Source organism: Nanorana parkeri, unplaced genomic scaffold, assembly GCF_000935625.1.
Source record: "Nanorana parkeri isolate BGI_ZX_2015 unplaced genomic scaffold, ASM93562v1 scaffold32, whole genome shotgun sequence".
NCBI classification, from domain to species: domain Eukaryota; kingdom Metazoa; phylum Chordata; class Amphibia; order Anura; family Dicroglossidae; genus Nanorana; species Nanorana parkeri.
The window spans coordinates 797,038-820,379 of NW_017306300.1; the positions used below are offsets into that span (position 1 = coordinate 797,038).

General features: G+C 37.8%; 1 protein-coding gene across 2 annotated transcripts in view; it reads left to right on the forward strand.

Annotated features, from left to right (window-relative positions):
* Positions 1-23,342, forward strand: part of PRKG1 (protein kinase, cGMP-dependent, type I) — an 844,452-nt gene that overhangs the window by 630,166 nt on the left and 190,944 nt on the right. For both annotated transcript variants that reach the window (XM_018568606.1, XM_018568599.1), the window contains one exon: positions 19,907-20,012. In XM_018568606.1, the coding sequence (XP_018424108.1) occupies positions 19,907-20,012 (106 nt within the window). The remainder of the gene's footprint in view (positions 1-19,906; positions 20,013-23,342) is intronic.

The following is a 23,342-nucleotide window of genomic DNA, read 5'->3' on the forward strand; positions in this document are numbered from 1 at the left end:
GTGATTTGTCAACTTATCAATACACTTTTCATCCAGCCACAAACACCTTCTGTTGATATATTATTGCAATTTGTTAACGAACTCTCCTAAAGACTTACCGTATTTTTTTCTTCCAAACTGGAATTCTATCCATTAAAAGTGTGCCAAATGCAAAGTGTAGACATTTATTTTTGCACATAAATGCCTTCAGTTTAGACTCAAATCAGTCAGTAAGCTTGGTAGGCAGATTTAATCCTAGCATTTTGTCAAACTATGCAAGCGTTTCTTAGTGGGAACACATTTGACACTGCTGGAAGAGACAAGTCACAATCCCTTAATTCTACATGTGGAATGATACAAATACAATCAAGTCTGGGCAGTGAGTGGTAATTCCGTCTGCTTTCTTTTTTTTCGTTTGTTTGTATAGCAGTGTAGCAGAGGACATGGCAGAGGACCCTGGTTTGAGATTGCCTGTATTCCCTGAAAGCTGAAGGAATTAGGCTGACGTTGAATACATTTGCGTTAACCTGACACATATCTTCTATTCTTCGATATATATCAGAAGACACAGTGCAATGAGAGGTCAATGTGCTCCAAATTATGCTGCCTGTGTGGTGACAGCATCTAGAATATTGAGTATCAAAGTAATTCTAGCTGGAGATAAACAGCCTTTGGCTTCATTGTGGATATAACAACTATTTTAACCGTGGCGTCCTCTTGGTGTTTAGTAAGTGCTTATAGCTGGATAATCTAAAGCAAAACCTTGATCTAAATTTCACATGCCTGATATAAAAAGATAATGTACTGTACACTGACACTTGTATCATGTCTGAAACTTTGTGATTTTCTCTGTTATAGCTTTCAATGCAGCAAGCATTTGTTTGGACTTCTCATTCCAAAAAGCTTTAGCAGACAAATAAGAATCTTTGTTTTCAGCCATGTGACTGTGGTTTTTGAATTTCACTGGACTCAGTTGAAAACAATTGTCTTTGTTTTTAAATAAGTATTCTAACCTTGGTGGTTTAACTTTGTGACTTGAGTCACTTGAGTGCACCACCTGTGTTAGTTGGTGGCATCAGCTAACCATAAACTTTACAGATTCCAAGTAATGCATCTGATTTAGAGCCAAATAACTGAAAAATAATGGGTTTAAGTGACAAGATTTCTAGCCACAAATCTTTTCTTGTTCAGTCCTCTCACTGTGTGCATGCTTACGGTATGCATGATTGTATTTGTTATGGGCATGACAGTATGCAGTGCTTGGGAATTATTTCAATACATATTCAACTAAAGGAATGAGGTTCCTAACGGGTGAGCCATTAGACATGTTAGCCCATGTGAACCTCTGGCTGCTACTGCAGGAGAATGTTAGTTATTTAGTGGGGGTATTACTGCCACTTTTAAATTGCAACTTCCTGCTGTGCATACCACAAGCAACAGCACAGTGTCATTGGTTTCTAGGACACTGGTGACGCTGCCTGCCATATGTGGTCAGTGACATCAGGCAGAATTATCTGGCCAGCTTGTTGACATTTGGAAGCCGACCAGGTAATGTCAGTTGCAGTAAGAGAGGTCATAGGAGAGAGTTACCACTTTTTCATTTACAGGGTGGGGGCAAATGTTTGAGGGCCCTTAACTTGATTAGGGCTTTCAGATTCCGATAAACCCTTGCAGATCCCCACATCTTCTTGGGCACCAGACGTGAGGAAGAGGTCCTTGTCTGCATCAAAATGAGGACATGGTGCTTTGCCAAGGGGGCCCTCCTGTCTAAGTAGGGCCTGACCTGGTATTGATCAGGAAGGGGAGGATCACACACTCACTGCCTTTCTGGCATGCCAGCCAGCATGCTGGGTTAAGAATCTGTTGTGGATTCTGGGGCGATCCCAGAGCATTTTTTGTTGGTTTTTCCATGGACTTCGTGCAATCTAAAATCTATAACAGAACTTCATCAAGGATAATAATCTGGTATGGATATTTAGGGGAGCCTAAATGATATAGTGCAGCTCTCTGCAGTATTCTGAGTTAATAAGTGGGTTAATTGACACCGGAAGAGGACCAAGTTGATCCCTAATCAGGTAAGTCTGCTGGAGAGGGTGAAAGTATTGCAGTTGGGCTGCATTTTTATTCTCAAGAGCTGCTGGAGACTACTTTTTTATTTTTTATCCCAATCTGGACTTGGCCTTAAACTGACCAAATGATAATATGATAAACTAAAATCTACTTCGTTGTTAACATTCTTTGCAAATCACTATTGCTCCTTGTGCTTCCTGATTAAATATGCCAATTACTGTACTAGATAAATAAAATGTTAATTTTTGTTAACATATTTATCAAAGCATATTAGATATGAATATTCTAAGAACACAGCCTATCACTCTCTAACTGGTGAACATTTTTTTTTCACCTTTTAAGAACACAAAAAGATGGTAAGCATTTTGTATACTGAAAGAATATTTATGAAGGCAGAATATGAATTTATTATAGCTCAGTACTGCATAATCATAAGCCAAGACTCTTATGGGAATATGAGTGAAACAGTATCCCAACAATGTCTCCAGTGTAATGTTCTATTGTAATGTTCCTGTGCTTAGCATCTGAAGACTGGATACAGGAGACATGCTAATACGGCATTAAACTGTACATTCAACAGAAAAAGATAGCTTAGGCTTCCCCCTGAAAAACAAGTAATTGCATAGAATTTCTTAGTTCTGTAGCTATTAATCTATTATATTCAAATTTTTGTCCTGTTGCAGTGCCGCCTACTGTTCACCACAGTATGCTACACACTCTTCTGTATATGTACTGCCACATTACCTTGCAAGCCATGGTCAGATATGAGTGATCGTGAACCCCACAAAGCCTCTTAAAACCATGGTTTTATGTTTTGGCAATAAAGTAATAAGAAACCCTGAGTTAATAGTGATATCAAACATTTTCTGTTTGCCTTCAGGCTTATAGTGAAAGTATAATAGAACAGACATGGGTTCTAAGAACCCCCGAGAGGCTGCTTGTTTATAAATAGTTTACCATATTTTTATAATGACAACAAAGCTTTACATAATACAGGAACCATCCATATTAATCATTTCTTACAAAGAAGCTTATAGTCTAATGTGTTTATCATCCCTACCACACTCATGCAAGCTTTTCAGTGTGATATTTGGTTATGGAGGAATCCATAGAAGCTGAGGGAAATTATGCAAACATAGGGAGAACAAGCACTCCATGGAGATAGCGTATCTGGTGGAAACCTAATCCATGACCACCTAGCCACTGTGTACTACAGTTTACTTTATTCCAATCCTTGGGATATAAGTACTCTAAATGAATTCTGGTGGGACTGGTGTATGCCAGTGGACAACATACAGAAATAGTTGCTTTTACAAATGCAGATTGTTAGGTTACTAAGTAAAGTCAAACCAGTTAAGCACATATTGCGATTAATAATATGTTGCTCTGTTTTGCACATCAGTTCCTGATTGTAAAGGACCTGAGGAAAGTAAAAAGATCAAAGTTTCTTTTTCTCAAGTCCTGCAATGACTCACTGTAGTTGAATGTGACCTTATCTGTGAAATGCTGTTATTATAAGCACTGATATAGAATACTACACAAAGAAAGCTAAAGTCTCATTGCGCTTCTGCACTCAGGCAGTAGAATTCTTATCACATTCAGAAAATTAAGCTGCATTCCATAATCCAATTGACTTGCCTTGCCTGCCTCCCAGACATTATTTATATTCCACTTCTTAAAAATGTGTCCTAGTTATATTCAATTTGTCATGCCCGCTTATACTGTACATTTTGTTTTTAACATAATCATTGCTAAATCAGTATATGTGTAGATTTTGTGTTTAAGTGCAATATAAGACAAAAATATGGATATTTAATAGGATTCTGTAAGAACAGACTGAAGCAGCAGCGTGAACAGCTTCCCCTGAAAATATAAGTGCTGATATATGGAAACAAATGAAAAAGCAAAGATCTTCATAGCAGACATACACATTCTAGTTCTTGTTATTTTAAGTTGGTTATAGTAAAGTAATAGCACAGAGATTTGTAGATTAGTATCTAGAGAAAGCACTGTCAGTTCTGATCAGCAGGAGATCCCTGAATGGATCCCCTGCTAATCAGAGCAGAATGGAATGAATGTCACAATTGTGCCATCCGTGTCCGTCCAGTTTTTTCTGAACTTACCGGAAAATGTTACTTACTGGATCAGTGTGAGGTCTATGGGGAATCGGATGTAAGCAGACCTTTGTCCATGTATATGAGATTACCCCAGATCCGTCATGATTATATCCGTCAAAACAAAACACTGTTCTATTTTGTTTTATAGACCTGGACGGAGTCGGGGGTAATCAGATGTAAAAGGATGCATGTCCATTTAGATCTGGCAGCTCATAAAATAACATTAGGCTTCCAATCAGATCTGCCTGAAAAACTGATAGGCGAACCTATTCGGTCTGCTGAGATATCAGCTATTGTACTTAGAGAGTACTTTTTTTTCTATTACGTCTTTTGACTCATAGGCTTCTATTGCAAGAAGGAGCAGTAAAGTACAACTATGGTGTAGCATTACAAAGAAGCATGAGGAGCTTGCATGTGTAATTAGCAAATATGGCTTCTGCCATGTGCATTAATAATTACAAATTATACATGGGAACAAGGTTTTTAAAGTATTACCATACAATGACTGGATTATTTACATCAAACTGATCTCTTTTAGATGTCTACATAAAGGTAATAGATAGGTTTTTCATGTTTTTAACATTGCTGACTCTACTTTGTGGTCATGTTAATGAATGAGAAAGGTGCTAAGGTAATGAAACTAAGCAGTATGACACCCTCTAAAAATGGTGACATCCCTACATAACATCCTATGTCACTTGAAATCAAAGTCACACTTAACTCAGGCGTTAAATCTTAAAAATGCATTCAAGTAACCTAACTATTAACAACAATGTATCTTACTTGCCCGTAGATTATCAAATCATCTCTGAATTGGTGCTGACATTGTCCTTCCTTCTGGAAGGTGGCTTCTTTTGTTCTCCATGGTCCCCGTGTGTGTTGTAAAGTAGCCACTGCTCTGAGCTCGCTCCCACGATAGACTACAATTTCATTACAAATTGGTAAACTAAACATGAGATTGTAGTCCATCACAGGACCGAGCTTGGAGTGATGGCTACTTTATAACACACACAGGCATCATGGGAAACAAAAGTAGCCACCCTCCAGAAGGAAGGACAGTGTCATCACCAATTCAGAGATTATTTGAGTATCTACAGCCGAGTGATACATAAATAGAATACATTTGTGTTAATAGTGAGGGTACTTGAATGCATTAAGATTTAACTCCTTAGTATAGAGTCACTTTAAAAAGATCCTGTAACCCATAGCAAACACTTAATAGGAAAGGGTTAATTCTATTCCAAGGATCAAACATATGTCCTATGAGATGGCAAACAGCTCTAGTGTATTAGCATAAAAGAAATGATGTAAGTGACAAGATAACTGCAAATAAAATGAGAGGAATTGTTTTGCTGTTATTAGTTAATTGAGAGAACTGAACAAGAAAACACCAGGAATCACTTACTCGGCCTATATGAACCCATGTCTAAGATAAGGATATTTCAATTTTATTTCTTCTGTTCATCCTGCTAGGCATTCAGTGCTGCACATAAAACAAATGTCAACATCTGCCTTTTATATTCGTATTAATGTACAAAACAAAAGCTCAAAAGCATTTAATGGGTTTGTGATAGATAACAAAAAAGTTAAATAGAAGACAAAGAAAACATGTTTATTTCTGCAAATTATGTGGAAAACATAGTACATCTGATAGTCATGATTGCTGACAAACAAAGAAGACTAGTTATATTTGCCCTTAAAAAAATCCATCATTGATAAAGGTCTGCCTTGTATGTTTTATACCTAAATTCTGTTTTTTTTTCTCAAATGGACCTCACGGAATCTTGTGCATAAAACTAAGAGAAAATCAAATACTTGGTTTATTTTCTACCAAACAGTAAGAAACCACAGTGGCATTAGTTTGGGTGATGTAGACAGCACCTCCATTTTCACACCATTCAGTCCAGCATTATTGACCTTAATCAGCCAATACAAAGAATACATAGTTACATAGTATTTGAGGTTGAATAAAGACATTAGTCCATCAAGTCCAACCTATTAGATTTCACGTTTCCACGAATAGACACATTTATGTATTGTGATGCTGGTGTGTTCTAATGAACAACTTGTCTGACAAATGCCAGAGTTTCTGGACAGCCATTAATTGATTGTTTGACCCTCGTGCATACTAGAAACCCCTGTACCTTGTACCAGTTGTACATTCAGAGGTTTCCAATGATCCCTCTCTTCTATATGTAGCAGGAGAATGCTTATACAGTATATGCAGATACCTTTCTAGTTATGTATCTGGCTTAAATAGAGTTTTGGTCCCCTACATCCATTAAAGTTTTCCCATTACTGTAGAAGATTACACTGTACTGTACTGCTGTTACGTGATAGAGTGATGCCCAACAGACATGAGAAGGCTATGACAAGTGTTTTCTTGTTTTCTATGTCATTTTAGGGCACTTATATATTTTGTATGTCTACAAAAAAAAGCGTATATACATGCTGTGGGCAGTGGTGTAGCTATAATAGTGGTTGAAAAATATAACCAAGCAAAGGCATATCCTATGACTAACACTTACAAGCATTGCATTTAACTTATATATTGAAACTTCTATTGATTACTCAAAGTAAAACATGTTAAAGTATACAGTTATTTTCTTTTTTGGAAGTATAGCATTCAAATGTGTGTAATTATAATTTTTTTATTAGTATCTACAGTATAGTGCATCACAGCAAAAAAAAAAAAAACTTTCGGAACGGAATATTAAACAAGCTTTGTAGCAATCTTTATACTTCACTTATTAATCATATATACTCCAGATAATTTTGTTTTCTAGTTGTGCAATAGATTTCAAATATGATTAGTGGAGCTAGACTGTGCTAGGAAAATGTATTTATGTGGAAAAATGTGCCATAATCTCAGCTCACTCTGCTTTTAGTGCTGCATGATTTCTAAAGGGAAATAAAACACATAGACCTCATTGTGAAATTACTATAGAAACAAATACTACAAAAATAAATATCATACAAAACTTCCATATTCCTTTACATTTTCAGCTAGAGCTTGAGATGTCAAAATGGTGGTTTCCAGTCTTTGCAATAATTGTGTATTATTTTCACATTGTAGCAAACCTCAAATGTCAAACATATGTGCAGTTGTACTGTATTTGCATGATAGTCTGTGTTGTTCACCTATAATAGTGAAGGGGGCATAAAGGTGCCCATACACTGCACGAGGTATAGGGAATTATGGACACCGGCACTCCAAAGTAGAATAACGTCTTTTATTGACGTTCCATGCAACAATACACTTATTGCTATAAGTGTATTGTTGCATGGAACGTCAATAAAAGACGTTATTCTACTTTGGAGTGCCGGTGTCCATAATTTCCTATACCTTATTAAGACGGTGGCCATCCGTCGACTACTGATGCACCCAACCTATCATTACGAATTAAGCGGTAAGGAGTGCAATGGGTACACGGTTTCATACACTGCACGATTCTCGTACGAGAATCGCGGGAAATCCTGCGATCGTCTTTTGTCTAAGGAGCATGCTAGAAAACCAGTCTTTTGTCTAAGGAGCATGCTACGATTTTCGGTTGGTTTGAATGATGCTCGGGAGACAAATGCAGAACAGACTGGTGTGCACACGCTCACACTGCCCGTTCAGCATTGCGGTCATCGGAAGCCCGCCCCTCAGGGGGTGGGCTTGCGATGATCGCAAGTACCATCTGCCTGTCCAAGATGGGCAGATCGTAAGTTTTTTAAATTACTTTACAACCATCGCAAGTCTAAGGTCTTGAGATGGTGGTAACGTGTATGGCCACCTTTATACACTCAATGCACAGTAGATTATCAAAAGTCAGTGTAGTGAGATGCTGTTTAACCACACCCAAGCTAAAAGTCAGAGTTACAACCCTTGTCTTTCTCATTGCAATTCCTTGGTGGAATAAAGCTAGACACATGTATAGACTTATTAATTAAAGTTAGCATACATGGGAACATTTGAAAATCCTAATACCCGAGAATAGGGGTAGAGTAAGGGGTGCTCTATGCATGCCGTGCCTAATGGTAGGTGTGGACAAATTGCACTTAACAGTGGGAGGGATTTAAAGGACAGGAACAGAGGCAAAAGAGACACTACAGAAGTAATAAATGGGCAATTGCTGCAATGTGAGAGTAACAAATGGGCAAACGTGACAATAATAGTGATTATAATGACAATAAAAATGGCATGCTCTATACTTCAGTCCTGCTGCCTCCTCTCTTTTGTGGAGCTAAAAGTTCCAGTGCAAATGTTGAGACATGTAGTTCCACAGTGAAAAAAGCATAGCTGCTATGGTGATGAGGAGGGCTTAGCTTCCGCCCCCTTTTCCCAAGTACACTTCCAAGTACACTTCTGCTTCTACACAGCACAGCACCCCCTTCCTCCCTTCTCTGTCCCCTTTCCCCCAGGCAGCCAGTGAGTGTAGCTCGCAATGTGTGTAACTGACAAGAATGATGTCATGCATGCTGCATGCTTACAAACATTGCAGGCATCCCAGTGATATGACAATTTCAGTAATGATCCAGCAACTACCCAGGTATGATAGGCAGTATATAAAGAAAGTAGCCCTTTACATTCAAAATGAATTTGTTCCAAACACACCAGTGAAAAAGGAATTTGGAATAATTGCTATGGTTTACTTTAAACCTTGTTTTAAACCTTAACTGTAGACAGGGCAGTGAAAAACAAACACCATGCAATCTAGTTAGGCATTCATTAATATTATTACATTATTTTACTTACAACTAGCATATGTATCCTAATCAGTCTTGATATCAAACTCCAGAAACCCCCTAAAGCAAGTGCTCAAACTAGGAGAAGAAGGGTCAGCATCCTGGGCCCATTAGGGTTACACTGCTTTACCTTCCGCCTTCTTTCTTGAAAATGCTAACAGGAGGGGAGGGCAGAGGAATAATTGTGTTACTGACATTGTCCATTCAGAAGGCCGGGACAAGCTGTTGATGAAGATGCATTGCAGAACTGCAGTGTAGAAATGTGTGGTTACCCTGATGGCAATGCTGTCTTGTATAGGTGGCTGGATTAGAAGAGTGACCAAGCAGAATTACAATATATTTTTATAGCTAGACATTTTCTAGACATATGTGTTTTGTCTGTAGCGTTTGTCATTTGCTGGGGTTCAGTTTTAAAGACAAGCAAGTATTCTATAAAGCTTTCATTTTGGTTTTAACTTTTTTTTTTGGATTTCCATATATCCTTTCTTTCCCATTAGCAATTAGGCATTTAATGCACAATATGAAATCTAGGTTGCCAGGATAATGTACACACAAGTAGGTCTTTATTGTACATTAATTAGGATGTCCTGCTGAGATGCATATTTAAAAGTCAATGTCTGGCTGTGTAAATGGCTTTCCCGGCAGTAACATGCTGCCCCATCTGCTTTGTTTTGCTCAGTGGCAGGTGAAGGTGTTATAGATTATTTGAACCAGATTATGTGGGGCACTGGGCAAAAGTCTAATACCTATTGTAGAGTTATTGTAGCACTATCACAGAAAAGAGCAAACGTATACATGGATCCAGTGTAGTTTCGGTGTAAGGGCATACGCAGAGAGGGTTTAAAGCCATGTATTGCAGCATGACTGTTTAAAGGTTGTCTGAATACTATAAAGGATATATCCATGAAGTAACCTAAGGTTGTTATAGGTTTATTGGCAACCAACAGTTTTGTTTAAATATATTGTAAAAGCAAATATTGCCAGTTTGATTTTACTGCAGGCTGTCTTTAAAGTGATATTAAAATGAAAAGGTTTTTAATGTATGTCAATTTCTGATTAAATCACTTACAATGGCTTACAAGTGCTCCCCCATGTTTGAAAGTTTTATTTTCCTACAAAATCAGCTGGTTCCCTGAATGCTAGTCCACTGAACCCTGATACCTTTTCCTTGAAGGTTCCTATAGAGCCACCCTCATATGTCCTAGTAAGCTGTGTGTGTCTCCATAAACACACAGGCACAGGAAAGCAATCCACTCCCCTCTTCCCTTCTCCTTCCTCCAAGCTAAGAGATGGCCAGCTCCTGGAGGCTGTGCTGTCCCTTGTGATCTTGTACTGGGCAGAAAGAACAGGAAGTCAAAGTGAGGGGATTGCAGCCAGCTGTTTGCAAACATGACGACTGTAAGTGCTTGAGAAAAATCAGACTTTTATACTCAGGAGGCAGAATCTGCATATGTAATGTGCAAATACTGCTACCCCCATGAACATCTATAATACAGTAAGTGCAACACTGAAACAATTTTTTTAAAGCTCAGCTTCTCCCCCTTGCCCTCAATCCCCCCTCCCCGTAGCAGATTACTGCAGCCCTGGATCGGCTGAGCCGAAGCTCCGGCAGCTCACTCACTGCTGTTCGCCCCTATTCACATATTAGTGTCCCTGCCATAGAAGGCTAATGTAACAGAATGAACATTTATGGTCCTCCATGCATACTTATTAGTAAGATTATTCGTTGCTTTGGTGTAATTAGTGAATATTATTCTCAAGGGTAATATCCCTTTACAGCATCCAATGCACATGCATACATAACTATTCAAACTGATTAGAGGTTGTCTATAATTAATGATACACCTAAAGGCATACTAAAAGTGACAGAATGATACATTACAGCTACCTTGAACTAATATGCTTTACACAAAAATTTTATGAGATAATCCAATGTATGCCATTACATGAACATGATGGCATTTAAGTTGTTACTCTGTTGTATTATCAGCTACTTCAATAGACCAGTGTTTCTTAACCTTTTTTCAGTCACAGCACCTTTTAAAAGTATGCTTGAGGCACCCCCGTCTAAAATGTACAAAATGCGTATATTCATATCAGAGTTCCCCTTTACATCAGAAGCCTGCCTGCATCATGTACAGGCATGATGCTGTGCAAACATTTCAAGGCACCCCTGAGGAAAGCAGAAGGCACCATGGTTCAGAAAGGCTGCCATAGACTAAGAATTCTTACATTTTGTTCAAACAAGAAAGCCAACAACTTGATACCATGAAGACAAAAGGTGCTCATGAATATTGTTTGTTGCCCAGCCCCCCACTGATTTCAGCAGGTGATGATCATAATCGCTATAGGTGATATAAGACAGCAGAAGCCATTAGCCAATGGTTCTTGTGTGGGGGCACTATAGCATCTGTAGTTATGTAATTTAGTCAATACAGTTTAGTGTACACCTAAACAATACTGCATATTAGACATGTGCACCAGCAAAAAATTTGTTTAGTTTCATTTCGATTCGGATTTTGCTTTATTTAATTTTTCAGAATTCGTAAATTCGTTTCGGAATTCGGATTCGGATGAAATTCGTTAGCGGAATAACATTTTGTTTCGTTTTTGGTTCGTTCGTTCTCTGCAGCAAAGTGACATTTAAGAGGGGAAAAAAGTTTTTTGTTCTCAAATGTCCCTTTGTTGCAACAAAATTTCGTCCAAAAAACTAAAGTTCGTCCAAAAAAACCAAATCGGAAGTTCGAAATCGGAAATTCGGATTTGTTTGCATTAGTTATATCTGTAATTCGGATGCACCCGAATCTCCGAATTTCCGTAATTTCATCCGAATTACGATTCTGAATGAATCGCACATGTCTACTGCATATAGCTTTCTGGACTGGAAACATATGGTGTCCCTACAGGAGCTTTATCCCTACCACAGAGAGCAGCACTATTAATACTGCATTAGGTTAATTACATGGTGGTATATAGAAAGTGCATCATATTTGTGCCAGATGACATTCTGAACAATACCTGGTACCACTATTAATATGATCAAGTGGTACTATTAATGTGATAAAAAAAAAAAAGATTCAGACAAATATAAAAAAAAAAATACAATTATGTATTTATTATCTTTCTGACTGGGAGAGGAAGGGACAGTACAGGATTAGGGCGTTATTAACTAAGATGCCAAAGGCAGCCAAGGGAATAACCGAGCCGAAGTGAAGGGAGCCGAACGCCATTCAGCTATTCACTTCAGCCGAGTACGGCTGATTTCAGCTGCACATCAGCTGGCTTTGGCTCCTTCCGGTTCAGCGGAACATGCTCAGCATGTTCGGCTGAGCTGAAGTGAAGAACTTGTTCGACTCAAGCGATCCAACATCTGGAGCTGAAGTGGCCACGGATGTCGCTTTTTTTTCAAACCTTGGTGTGTCTGCTAGATAAATTCTTATAATTTGAGGAAGCTGAATCCCCCCCAGGGAAAAAAATGTTCTACGGCCCTGGGCGTGGGGTCCCCCTCTGAAACCATACAAGACCCTTGAGTGACCCCAAGGTAAAAAGTAAAAAAAAAAGGGCATATGGTTGCCCCCAAAAGTCATACCAGGCCCTCTGTGAATGAGTAAGGGGGTACTTGTACCCATACTCATTCACTAAAGGGTGAAAGTAAAAAGTAAATAAAGAGACCACACTTTAATAAAAAAAATACTTTAATTGAAAAAAAACAAAGTGGGTCGGTGGGTGTTGGGTTCTTTTTTATTTCGACAAGTCATTCATCGTCGCCGTAGACAGTGCTGAATGTCGTGAATGACTTTTTTAATTTCCTCAGTGGATTAATTTTTTTTATTTTTGGGATTTAAATTTTTTTATTAAAATTACTTGTTTTTTTTCAATTAAAGGATTTTTTTATTTAAACTGTGGTCTCTTTACCTTACCACTTATGAGTACCCCTTACTCATTCACAAGGGGGGCAGTATCTAGGTGGCCCCTTTATTAAAGCCTGCCCACAGACCCCCACAACAACTCGGTGAGGGTTGTGGCAGAATAGGCCCTGCCCTCATCATCATAGAGACAAGGTGCTTTCCCAGGGGGCCCCTTGAAAGGCACCCTCCCAATGCCGAGGGCATGTGGCCTGGTATTGTGCAGGGAGGGGGGGCACTCGCTTGTCCCCCCCTTTTCTGCCCTGCTAGGCCAGTGCTCCGATTAAAGGTCTGGTTCTTCCCCTGGTTTTTGGGATGGGGTTCCACCTTTAATTCCTACCAGACCTAAAGGCTCGTGTATGGTTCAGGAGGTAGACCTCACGCCATTTTTTAAAATGTGTTTACATTTGCGTTCTTCCGGCTTCAGCTGGGACTTTGGCTCAGCCAAGCCGAAGCATATGCGTTCAGTTTGGCTGAGCTGTTCGGTTGCCTTCGGCTGCCACTGGGCTATTGTGAATAGCCTGTACAGCAGCCCTTTGGTTTGGCTCAACCGAATGGCTCCAGCAGCCAAAGTGAGCCAAAGGATTAACCAAAGCTACCGCTATATCTTTAGCCTGCTTTGTGAATAACCATCTTAGTTAACTACTGAAGTTGAGGCTTTTTTACCCGTATTTTCCTTCAGTTCCAGAGTGTTTTTTTGGGGTTTCACACTTTACTTCTAGACTTTGGAATCTACCCTAACATTATATTTTGGGGGTTATCCGGGGGGGGGAGGGGGAGGTGCAGATAGGGCTTTCATTTGGTAGCAGATATGTATTTGCATACACAGCCCTGCCAGTCAGCACAGTCAGTCTGATGAGCTGACTTTTCTGAACTGCAGTTAAGCAACACAGCTAGGTCACCTACCTCCTCCAGCCTGTTATTGGACAGTAAAGGAGCAGCAACAGACTGATCAGGCTCCTCTCTTTTACTGTCACCAAGATTCTTGTCAGCACTTGTGCATGTAGAACACCTAAAGTGCACAGCACCCCTTCCCTCCCACCCTCTCCCAATTTGAGTGTTGCTGAACAGGGGATTACAAGTGGCTAAATCAAGTCAAATCAGATATGTTCACTAACTGCATTTAAACTAATTTTAATTATTGCCTATAAATACATAACTGTTTTATGTCTGTCTAAAGTACAGCTTTAACAGCCTAAACTGTGTAAAGAGAAAATTAATGCTGTCAGGAAAATGTATTCAACAGATGGACTGTAAGAAAAAAAATATTGCTAAGTGAATAAAAACAAAACACTGAATGTTCTGCTTCAACCACTTCAGTTCTTGCACCCGTATACCCCTTATGGACCAGAACAATTACATTTTCATTACAAGTTTATTTACCTTTTTTTTGGGGGGGGGGGGGGGTAGGTTTTTTTTTGGAAACAAAAAAGATGTAAAAGATTTTTTTTCAAAATGTGATTTTCTGTTTTAACCTGTGTTAGTTTTAAAAACAAGAAGCCTTACTGCAAATAAAAAGTATACTTTCTATTCTATAATTTGTCCTCTTTGAAATTACACAAAGTATTGCTAATTTATTTGCAAAGAAGGCATATTTTTCACTTTGTGTATTTTCTTGTTGAGCAGCTTTGAAAAAAAAAAAAGAAGCAGAAAAATAATAGAAACAAAAGTCAAAAATAGCAGGAAGGGGTTAACTTGAATAGATTTGAAGACTTTCCTTCAGCAAATAAATTAAAATTTGCAGTTATGGTCACATTATGGAAAACATTAATATTCAAAAAACACATCAGACATAACTCATCATAGCTAACCAGTTTGGGGATTTGGAATACATCATACTTCACTCAAGCTGATGTTTAAATCATGTTTACTGTCATTAGACAGCTTGACTGTTGTTACAAAAATGCAAATGTTCTTCGCTTTCCAGGTTTTAGCAAGAGCTACTTATTTTCATTTTGGTAAATGGAGTGTTTTAAGTAAACAGCACACCTCCTTACAAAAGTAAGTACATCCTATTTAGGTAATATACTATAGACATTTTCTCTGTTTTGACATGTCCATAACCTGTTTAAAAACTTGGACAAAGGGAAACAGAATTATAAGCATTTTTAAACATACCATGTTCTGCTTTGATACATTATGGAAATTAGGTTGAAAATGTTTAACTGAAAACTGTGATTAAATGTTCACTGGTTCAACATAAATGAAAAAATAAAAAGATATGTTGGTGCTGCATAAAAATAAACCCATCATGATAAAACAAATACAGTCAGGACAACAACAAAAAATGTTCACCATAAAAGGTATTTAGAAAAGTGTCACAGATTGGAATTCTTATTTATTATGGAAATCACCTTGTCTGTATGGTATATGTTCAAATCACAGTCACATCTCTGTAAAAGAGCAGAGATATGGGTCATGTAGGGGGCATGGTTTCTTGGTTTTAGGTAAGTCTATTTAACCTTGCTTAAAGGAGAACTATGAGGTGAGTGCTTTTCACTCACCTCATAGTTCTAGCCGACCTGTGACAATGAGACTGTCACAGGTCAGCTCAGTAGATCGGGAGGTGAGCGAACACATTCCGGGTTCGCTCACCTCTCGATCCTGTCACAACTTTCTGCCGTGACAGGGGGGGGGGGCTGGATTCCCCCCTCCCCGCTCCGACCTCTAGATATGCAGAGCCAGCTGTCACTCACGCAGCTGGGCGGATCCCGTCGTCTAAGTCGGGATCTGCTCCGGCGTCTCAGTATACCGCGAGCTGTAGCTCGCGGTATACTGAGCTTAGGGTAACGGGAGGACGCTAGTTTGTGTCCTCCCGTTACGCTAAGGAGAACTATGGGGAAAAACACTGACCCCATAGTTCTCCTTTAATGCTTACGATAATATCAGATCTTAAATTAGCCTTGCACATGTTGTGACCTCTAAACAGCAATACAGATGGAACAATTGGATAAATCAGTGATTAATCCACCTGCCATGCAAGAGTTCCAAAAACCTCATACAACTCATGAGTACACAGATGAATATTTAGGGTTGTCAATATCAGGCTTAGAGTATAAGCAGATTTGGTTCTTTAAAGATGCATTAAACCAGACCTTACATTACGACACCTTAAGAAAACAAATGTCAAAAGAATGCATCAAAGAATTGGGCAATTATTTCATAAAATATTCTAATGGCCTTATGTTCTTAAGACTACTTTTCCCACTCCCGTCAATCAGATTCAAACTTTCAGAACAGGTTTGATGCTGATTGGTGGCTAAGGACGGGTAACTCATGGGTGTATGTGATAAGGCCGCATGTGTCTACAGTCTCTGGACACATTTTTTATTTGAATACATGCCAGAGTAAATGTTTATGTGCATGGCTTAAGCTTCCTATCATTCACAAATTGCTAATTTAGCTATTTAACATCTCTACATTCTCCTAATTATTCATACAAATGTTGGCATTTGTGTGATGCATGCCCCTGCCTGGTAAATCACAGTGGTACATATCATGCATGCAGTTAAGCACATTTAGCAAGAGCATTAGTTTCATGTTCCTTATGTCTTCCAGCCCTTATTAATGTTCCTTTATTTAACCTGCTGAGCAGTTTGCAGCCCAAATGTCAAACCCATGAAAGCTGTTTGCAAACCAAGCGTGGCAGAGTGGTGTTTAATGCTATGCTAGAGGTCTTGCAGCTTGTCAAGGGCTGTGGATTGAGTGTGTTTTGAAAACTGTAGCATTTGTGCCTAACCTAACAATTAATATTCTTCACGTTCTAAAAGAAAAATTCAAAACTACTTTGGGATTTCTTTGTGTAGTTACACAGAAGGCTACTTCCCCTTGTAAACTACATTGTTCACATTTACTGAGCAGACTAAAGTATCAGATCTTCAGGCATAAGAACACGTTGTCTGTAATTTATTACATTAGTCACAAATGACATTGCAAATTTGTCCTCCGCTATCGTAGGTTCCTTCAGTCTGTGTATTAAGTTACAGGTACTTGTTATAGAAACATACAATGGGGGTGATTTACTAACCTAAACACACGCACGCACTAGGTGCGTGTGATTTTTACACAGCAAAACGTATTTATCAACCAAAAAGTCTCTAAAAGCATATTTCCACTAATGCCATATATGGAAAAATCATGCACATGATGCATATATAATGCTACTTCACAGTTTAGACAAAAATGGTTAGCTCATGCATTTACATTTCTGCATTCATCAACGCAAGCAACACAATGTAGAGCTAATTTACACAACATCACCTTGCAATTCATGCTTGGCTTTGCACAACACACCTGCTGGGTGTGTGCACACTACAAAGGTGTCTAGATTCCACCAATAGATCATGCTGGGAGGGAACACACTACAGAGGTGTATACTTGTCCGTGGCGTGTTTATAAGGTTAGTAAATCAACCCCAATGTGTCAGTAGCAACAAATCTTGGCCCTGCTTATATGTGGACTCAGAAGTTGTCATTGAAAAGAGGCTCTTAAGGGAGCAACACTGATTAACTATTGTTATTTTTCAAATGCTTTTTGTCCAGGTGTTTTTTCTTTTTAGTGGAATGTTGAATCTGAGTAACCTCTGGAAAAACACAGACTCTTCTTATTTCAGACATTGTCATAAACAAGCCTGGCGTGAACCAGATGTGATCATTAACAAACTGGTATTTTACCAACTTCCAGTTAAATTTAAAGCTGTCAAGAATAACGATTTGTAAAAAATAGTTCAAGGCAACCGGACTTGCTGTATTTTTCTTGAAGACATTTCACTGGTCATCTGACCAGCTTTCTCAATTCTGTATTAAGAAAGCTGGTCGAATCACCAGTGAAACGTCTTCAAGAAAAATACAGCAAGTCCAGTTGCCTTGACTTATTTTTTCCAGATATACCATGACCTGGATGAATGAGAACCTTCACAGACATGTCAAGAATAACTGTCCGTATGTATTAAAATCCATTCTATTCTGTTAGATGTACATCAGAATGTGGGCAAAATGGTAGCAGCAAGCATGGTTGGGTTTGGTTAGTATACCTTGCATATCTCAACACTTGAATTGGAGAGAAGAAAAAACAATAAAAGAATAAAACCAAAATATGCCTATTCTCCAGCAGTGGCCAAAATGTTTCATACATTTTCTTGGCTTTTAGAAAGCAGTATTTGAAATGGAGCCATTTTAAAACAAGCATTATTAAAGGTACAATGGAGACATGAAGATTGTCTCTTATAGGGAGTGACTAAATTCCAAGAACAATAAACTGTTTATTGATAAATATGTCCTTAATAATGTCTCCCCCAAACCCCTCCTCAATACAGAATTGTTTGTACTCAGAGAAGACAATAAAAGGCATTTCTTCCAAGTAGTTTGGCTTTGTTCTTGGTTGTGTCTGGTATAAAATGTACACCTCTCAGTAACATTATCCAAAAATACATGTATCCATATCATTGCCTTTTATGAATGTCATCTGTGCTTTACCTTAGTTGCTCCTTTAATGTGTGTTACAACATAGTCTGACCTTAAGCTACAGTACAACAATACATTTTCAATATCTAAACATTTAGAGCAGTTTGCTTTTAAAGTCTATTAAACTGCATTTTCCCTTATACTTTGGGGTTTTCTTGTATTTTTGTTCATGGTGATAATGGACATACAGTAGGGAGCAGTCACCACCTGAGTCTTTGCCAGACTCTTGAATAGTGTTTCTGTTCACAAATGGCTGCATTATCTGTGTATATGGCATCGCGACATGGCATCATGAGTATATAATGTTGTTTATATAATGTTGTTTATATACACAGTGCAATCTCAAACAGCAATACACATACAAATAGAGAGTCATTTCCTGCCACTGATCACATCTCACCATCTTTAGCTTGTGTCTCTGTATAATCATATATAAAAGTAAATCAAATGTGTAAGATGAAACCAACTGTGTGCAGGCTCCCTGCTGCTGAAGATTCAGTACTCGTTGTTAGTGAGAACATCTTGCACAAAGCTGAACAAAAAAAATTCAGATCCAAATGTTTATAAAAAATAAAAATTACTTTGGACATACAGTAGCTTTGGCAGCCAAGTAAATTAATGTTTTATGAATAGAATAGTAAATCAGTATCCAACATTTTAAACTGACCCTGTTGAGGAAATTCACAGAGTGAAGGAGTTTGTCGACATTGCTTGATGTTTCTGTATTTTGTTTCCTTACATCAATTTTAACGTAAAAAAATCAGGCAGTAATCTCTTTCCTCTTTGAGATACTAGCCCAGCATACCAGCCATAATGTCTGGCATGGCTGGAGAGCTTTGATTGTGCAAACATTCATATCAATTATATTTAACCAGCCAGTTGAATTCTCAAAGATTTTTACAGACCAGTTCACATCATACTTAGTGTATCTAATCCCAAAAACAAAAATGTAAGACATTGTAACTTACCAGTCCTTGATTCTTGACCAGATGTACTGCCTGCATTAGTTTTGTGGTTTCATACTTTTTCCCTTTATTTTCACCTTGCAATCCTGTAAATAATATTCTTCCTGTATCTTTATATTTACACCAACTTCTTCTTGGTACCTATAGAAGGATCCATTGTTGTCACACAGGCTGAAATTCAAGCATGCCTGGCTTTGTTACTCTCCATGACATGGTAAATTGATGGGACTAGTAGTTTAAAAAAGAGAGCTAACATTGTCCATGCTGTCTGTTTAGCTCACAGGAAGTGACAAAGACATTGCATTAGCTATTTGCAATAGGTAGTTACTGTACTTGCTAAAAGTGTTCTTAGCTTTAAAAAAGGAAATTAATGTAACCACATCTGGTAAGCTGCAAAATATAACATTTTTATTTTTGGGTTTAGATAAACTTCCCTTTGTATTTTTACAAAGGTCCCTTCATACCATGTAATTGTTTTGACTGAGTCATGCAGTGCCTAGATTTGGCCAAAGATTCTATCTGCATCCTCATAAATCATTAATATTATTTCATTTATTCATATTTGTTGTCTACCTGCACTAAAAAGAGCTAAAATCTTTTAGGGGTATTTTCAAATTTTTTTTTAATTATGAACCTGGATTTAATATTAAATAACTTTTTTTCTCTTTCTTTTGCAGCACTTTCAAATGTGAAACTATGGGCAATAGATCGACAATGTTTTCAAACTATAATGATGCGGACAGGGCTAATCAAGCACACTGAATATATGGAATTTTTAAAAAGGTATGTGCTGTCCTTTCAATCTAATTGTATGCTAAATCTGTGTAAGGTCTACATTGGGACAACAGTGATATAGTTTTGCTAGTTTCTTTTACAAATGCTTGTCTTTGAAGGTCCCTTTACGCTTTGGACTGCAGTTCCTACCCATATCTTATGAAGCCAAGTTTTTTTGTAAGAGCATAAAGATGATACCCAAAAATGCAGTATGACTTGAACGGAGGCCATTTGTTCTCTCTATATCACTATATAATAATGGCCACTCTGTCCAGCCAGCTAAGTAGGATATCAAAAGAGTGGGGAAAGTTGTATGTACACATGGAAGTTGCCTGTTTTAATACAATGTTTTACTGGGCATCCAACACAGAATTGTCATCTTCCCATAAGCTTTCATGTGTTAGATTTTCCTGCAGTAGTTTTCTATATTCTTAAAAATTCTAAAATGCTGACCCAAAATGCAATGGATTAAGGAGATAAATGTAAAAGGATTTTCTCTTCAGAGATTTTTTTATATTTGTTTTCCAAGTAGATATTTCATACTAAGCTCTTTAACCTTTGACCACAATAGAGCTTCTCCAGACGACTGCCAGGCTTAATATGGATAAGACTCTAATGCTGCAAACAATATATTATCTAAATACAGCTTTACACATATTTTTAGAGCAGATAAAATAATCTAGTAATCCCTCACCATTTACATTTACATTAATATATGCTTTACATTTTCCACACAGTACATTAATATTAACAGTTGTGTAACTTAATACAAGAACCTATCAGGAGACACAGTTACTGTGCAGGGGTGTGAGGTTTTAGATCCTTTATTTATGGTACCATCCAGGAGAAAGAAGAGTGTGACGCCACAGTAACCACTACTTTCTTGCGCAGTAACTGTATAGAAAGGGTGTCTATTTGCATCAGGAACAAGAGAACATTCTTTTTGTAACTCTGGTAACATTCTCTTCAGCAAAATATGGTAATAAAATATTTATTTATATTTCAACACAAAATGAATATTCCATATTTTGATAAAAAAATACTATACTGTTTTGGAAAGCAAGCTCACAGCTATGACTGTAATTATGGAAATGATAATCCAAACACATCACTTGGTGCAGACTGTTACTAAGCTACCACAACAAATGCCTGCTAGACAATTATTTTCACTCTCTGCTGATTATTGTAGCATATACAGTGGTAAATACTATAAGTAGTAAACTGTATCCATGAGTATTGATGAATCTATCTAGTGTTTTGCCAATGAACTCTGGATATCATTACAAAATCTTCATTCAGTCCCTTACATAGGAGATAAGCCTTGATAATTCTTAACTGTCCTCTCTACCAGTGGATTAGCCATAAGCTGCTGTGCATTGCTCTTTTATAGGCTGGACCTTTGAGGTTCGCACCAGCCAACATAGCATCACTGTTAATCTACTAGATGAAAAAACAAAAACTCTCACAATCAAATTCACCTTACCTGTGCACTATGATGCACTGCAACACATTTGCATGGGGGTGCTTCTGCAAGGTGAATTGGGATGTCATTCAAAATGAATGGTTCTACAGCGACAATTGTGTATTACAATCTGTTGCAATAACACTTTGAAACCGACATTTTACCATTGTTGCCACAATGCACAAATATGATGTGTTTTGCTGTGACTTTTTCTAGAACTTTTCAATAGGGATTTTAAAACAGTGCCCCAAATAATAGTTTTGGTTTCTACATGTGCAGATGCCTTGGGACAAATAATACGTTTTTCAGTGGCTTCGCATTGAAACAATTGCATCCTTTGTCAAATATATACCCACAAATAATGGTTTTGCTGTACTGTTCAGTTATAAACAAAGGTGCAGACTTTTATATTCACCTTGATTTTATCAGTTTCATACTTACTGTAAGTATACTATTTGCCATACACATTTAGCCATCTCTAAATTGGTCTTGTTTTAGCAAGATATTTTTTAAAACATTTTCTTTAATTGCTGCAAACATTTTTTTGGGTGATTAACAAGGATCCTCAAGACAGCAGTTAAACAACTTCATGGAGTGTGTACAAAATTACCTGTTACAGGAAATTCTACTTTTAGGTGTATGATTGTGTACATTTTAATAGAATTCTAATAAATGGTGAAACAGACATGGAAAAGCCCCCTGTAGAGAAATTGTTAATATGTCAAAACAAGAGAGCACATGGTTAGTACAGTGCATATGTAAACTTAATGTATAAACCAATTCAAATAAAATAGCATTGTATTATGCAGGCTCATAATATTCAGCCACAGTAGGTCACAGATTATAGTTTACCTGTTATATAAAGTCATGTAATTGCAATACATTATTTTACAGAAGGAATTATATGACATTTTATTGGTTGCACTATAATATGTTAAAAGTATACCCATTAAAGTTCTCAAAAGTAATATGTAGTAAAACAACACGCACCTCTCATCATCTCTAACCAGCTAAACTGTCTTTATAAATCAAAAGCAGGCACCTTCAGTCTCATCTTTTGGACACTGAGGTTATCTAAAAGACCAATAGGGAGTTTTAAGAGGGTGGTGGAGGTTTCTAGGCAAATGTTTAGAATACTTGAGAGTCCTGGGGTCTGGGGCTTTCTAGGCTTTTAAAGCACTGTATGAAGTAGGTACAAGGCACCAGAGTCCTGCTTTTGTGTTCTGAAGCCAGTTTTCCTGGCTTGTTATATGGGAGATGTGTTTTGATGTATTCATAAGAAGGTTTACAAATATATGGTCTTTGTAATAGCAACAGAGCTCAGTTTGGTGTTTCAAAGCCCCCCACAGGGATAAACCAAAGTACCAGCTTGTAATCCACAAATGCTTAAAATAACATGCGTAGAAGATGCCTCAAACTGCAGGTAATGTTACAGCCAGCTCAGTTAACTGTTTAAAAAAAATCTGAATGCATTCCTAAATGCACCCAATATTACTAGATAATAACTTCTTATAAGTAAAATAAACACTGTTGGTTGGTCCAGGGGATATCCAATTGCCTTATGGGATCAGGAAGGATTTTTTCCCCTGTTGGAGCAAATTGAACTATGCTTTATTAGGGTGTGGGGGGTTGCCTTACTTTGGATCTACTGTGGGTAACTGTGGGCATAGCGTTCTGTTTTAGTTTTTTTTTTTCCTCTTTTCTTATGTCTTTAGGTTGAACTTAATGGACTTGTGTCTTTTCTCAACCTGATTAACTATGTAAAAGCTAACTGCTGTAAGCACTCCTGTTGGTGCTAAAGGGCACCCTCTGTCTGCCACTTATGCTAGACAGCTTATCCTGTTAAAAGAAATTGTAAATAACAGAGTTACTGGCTG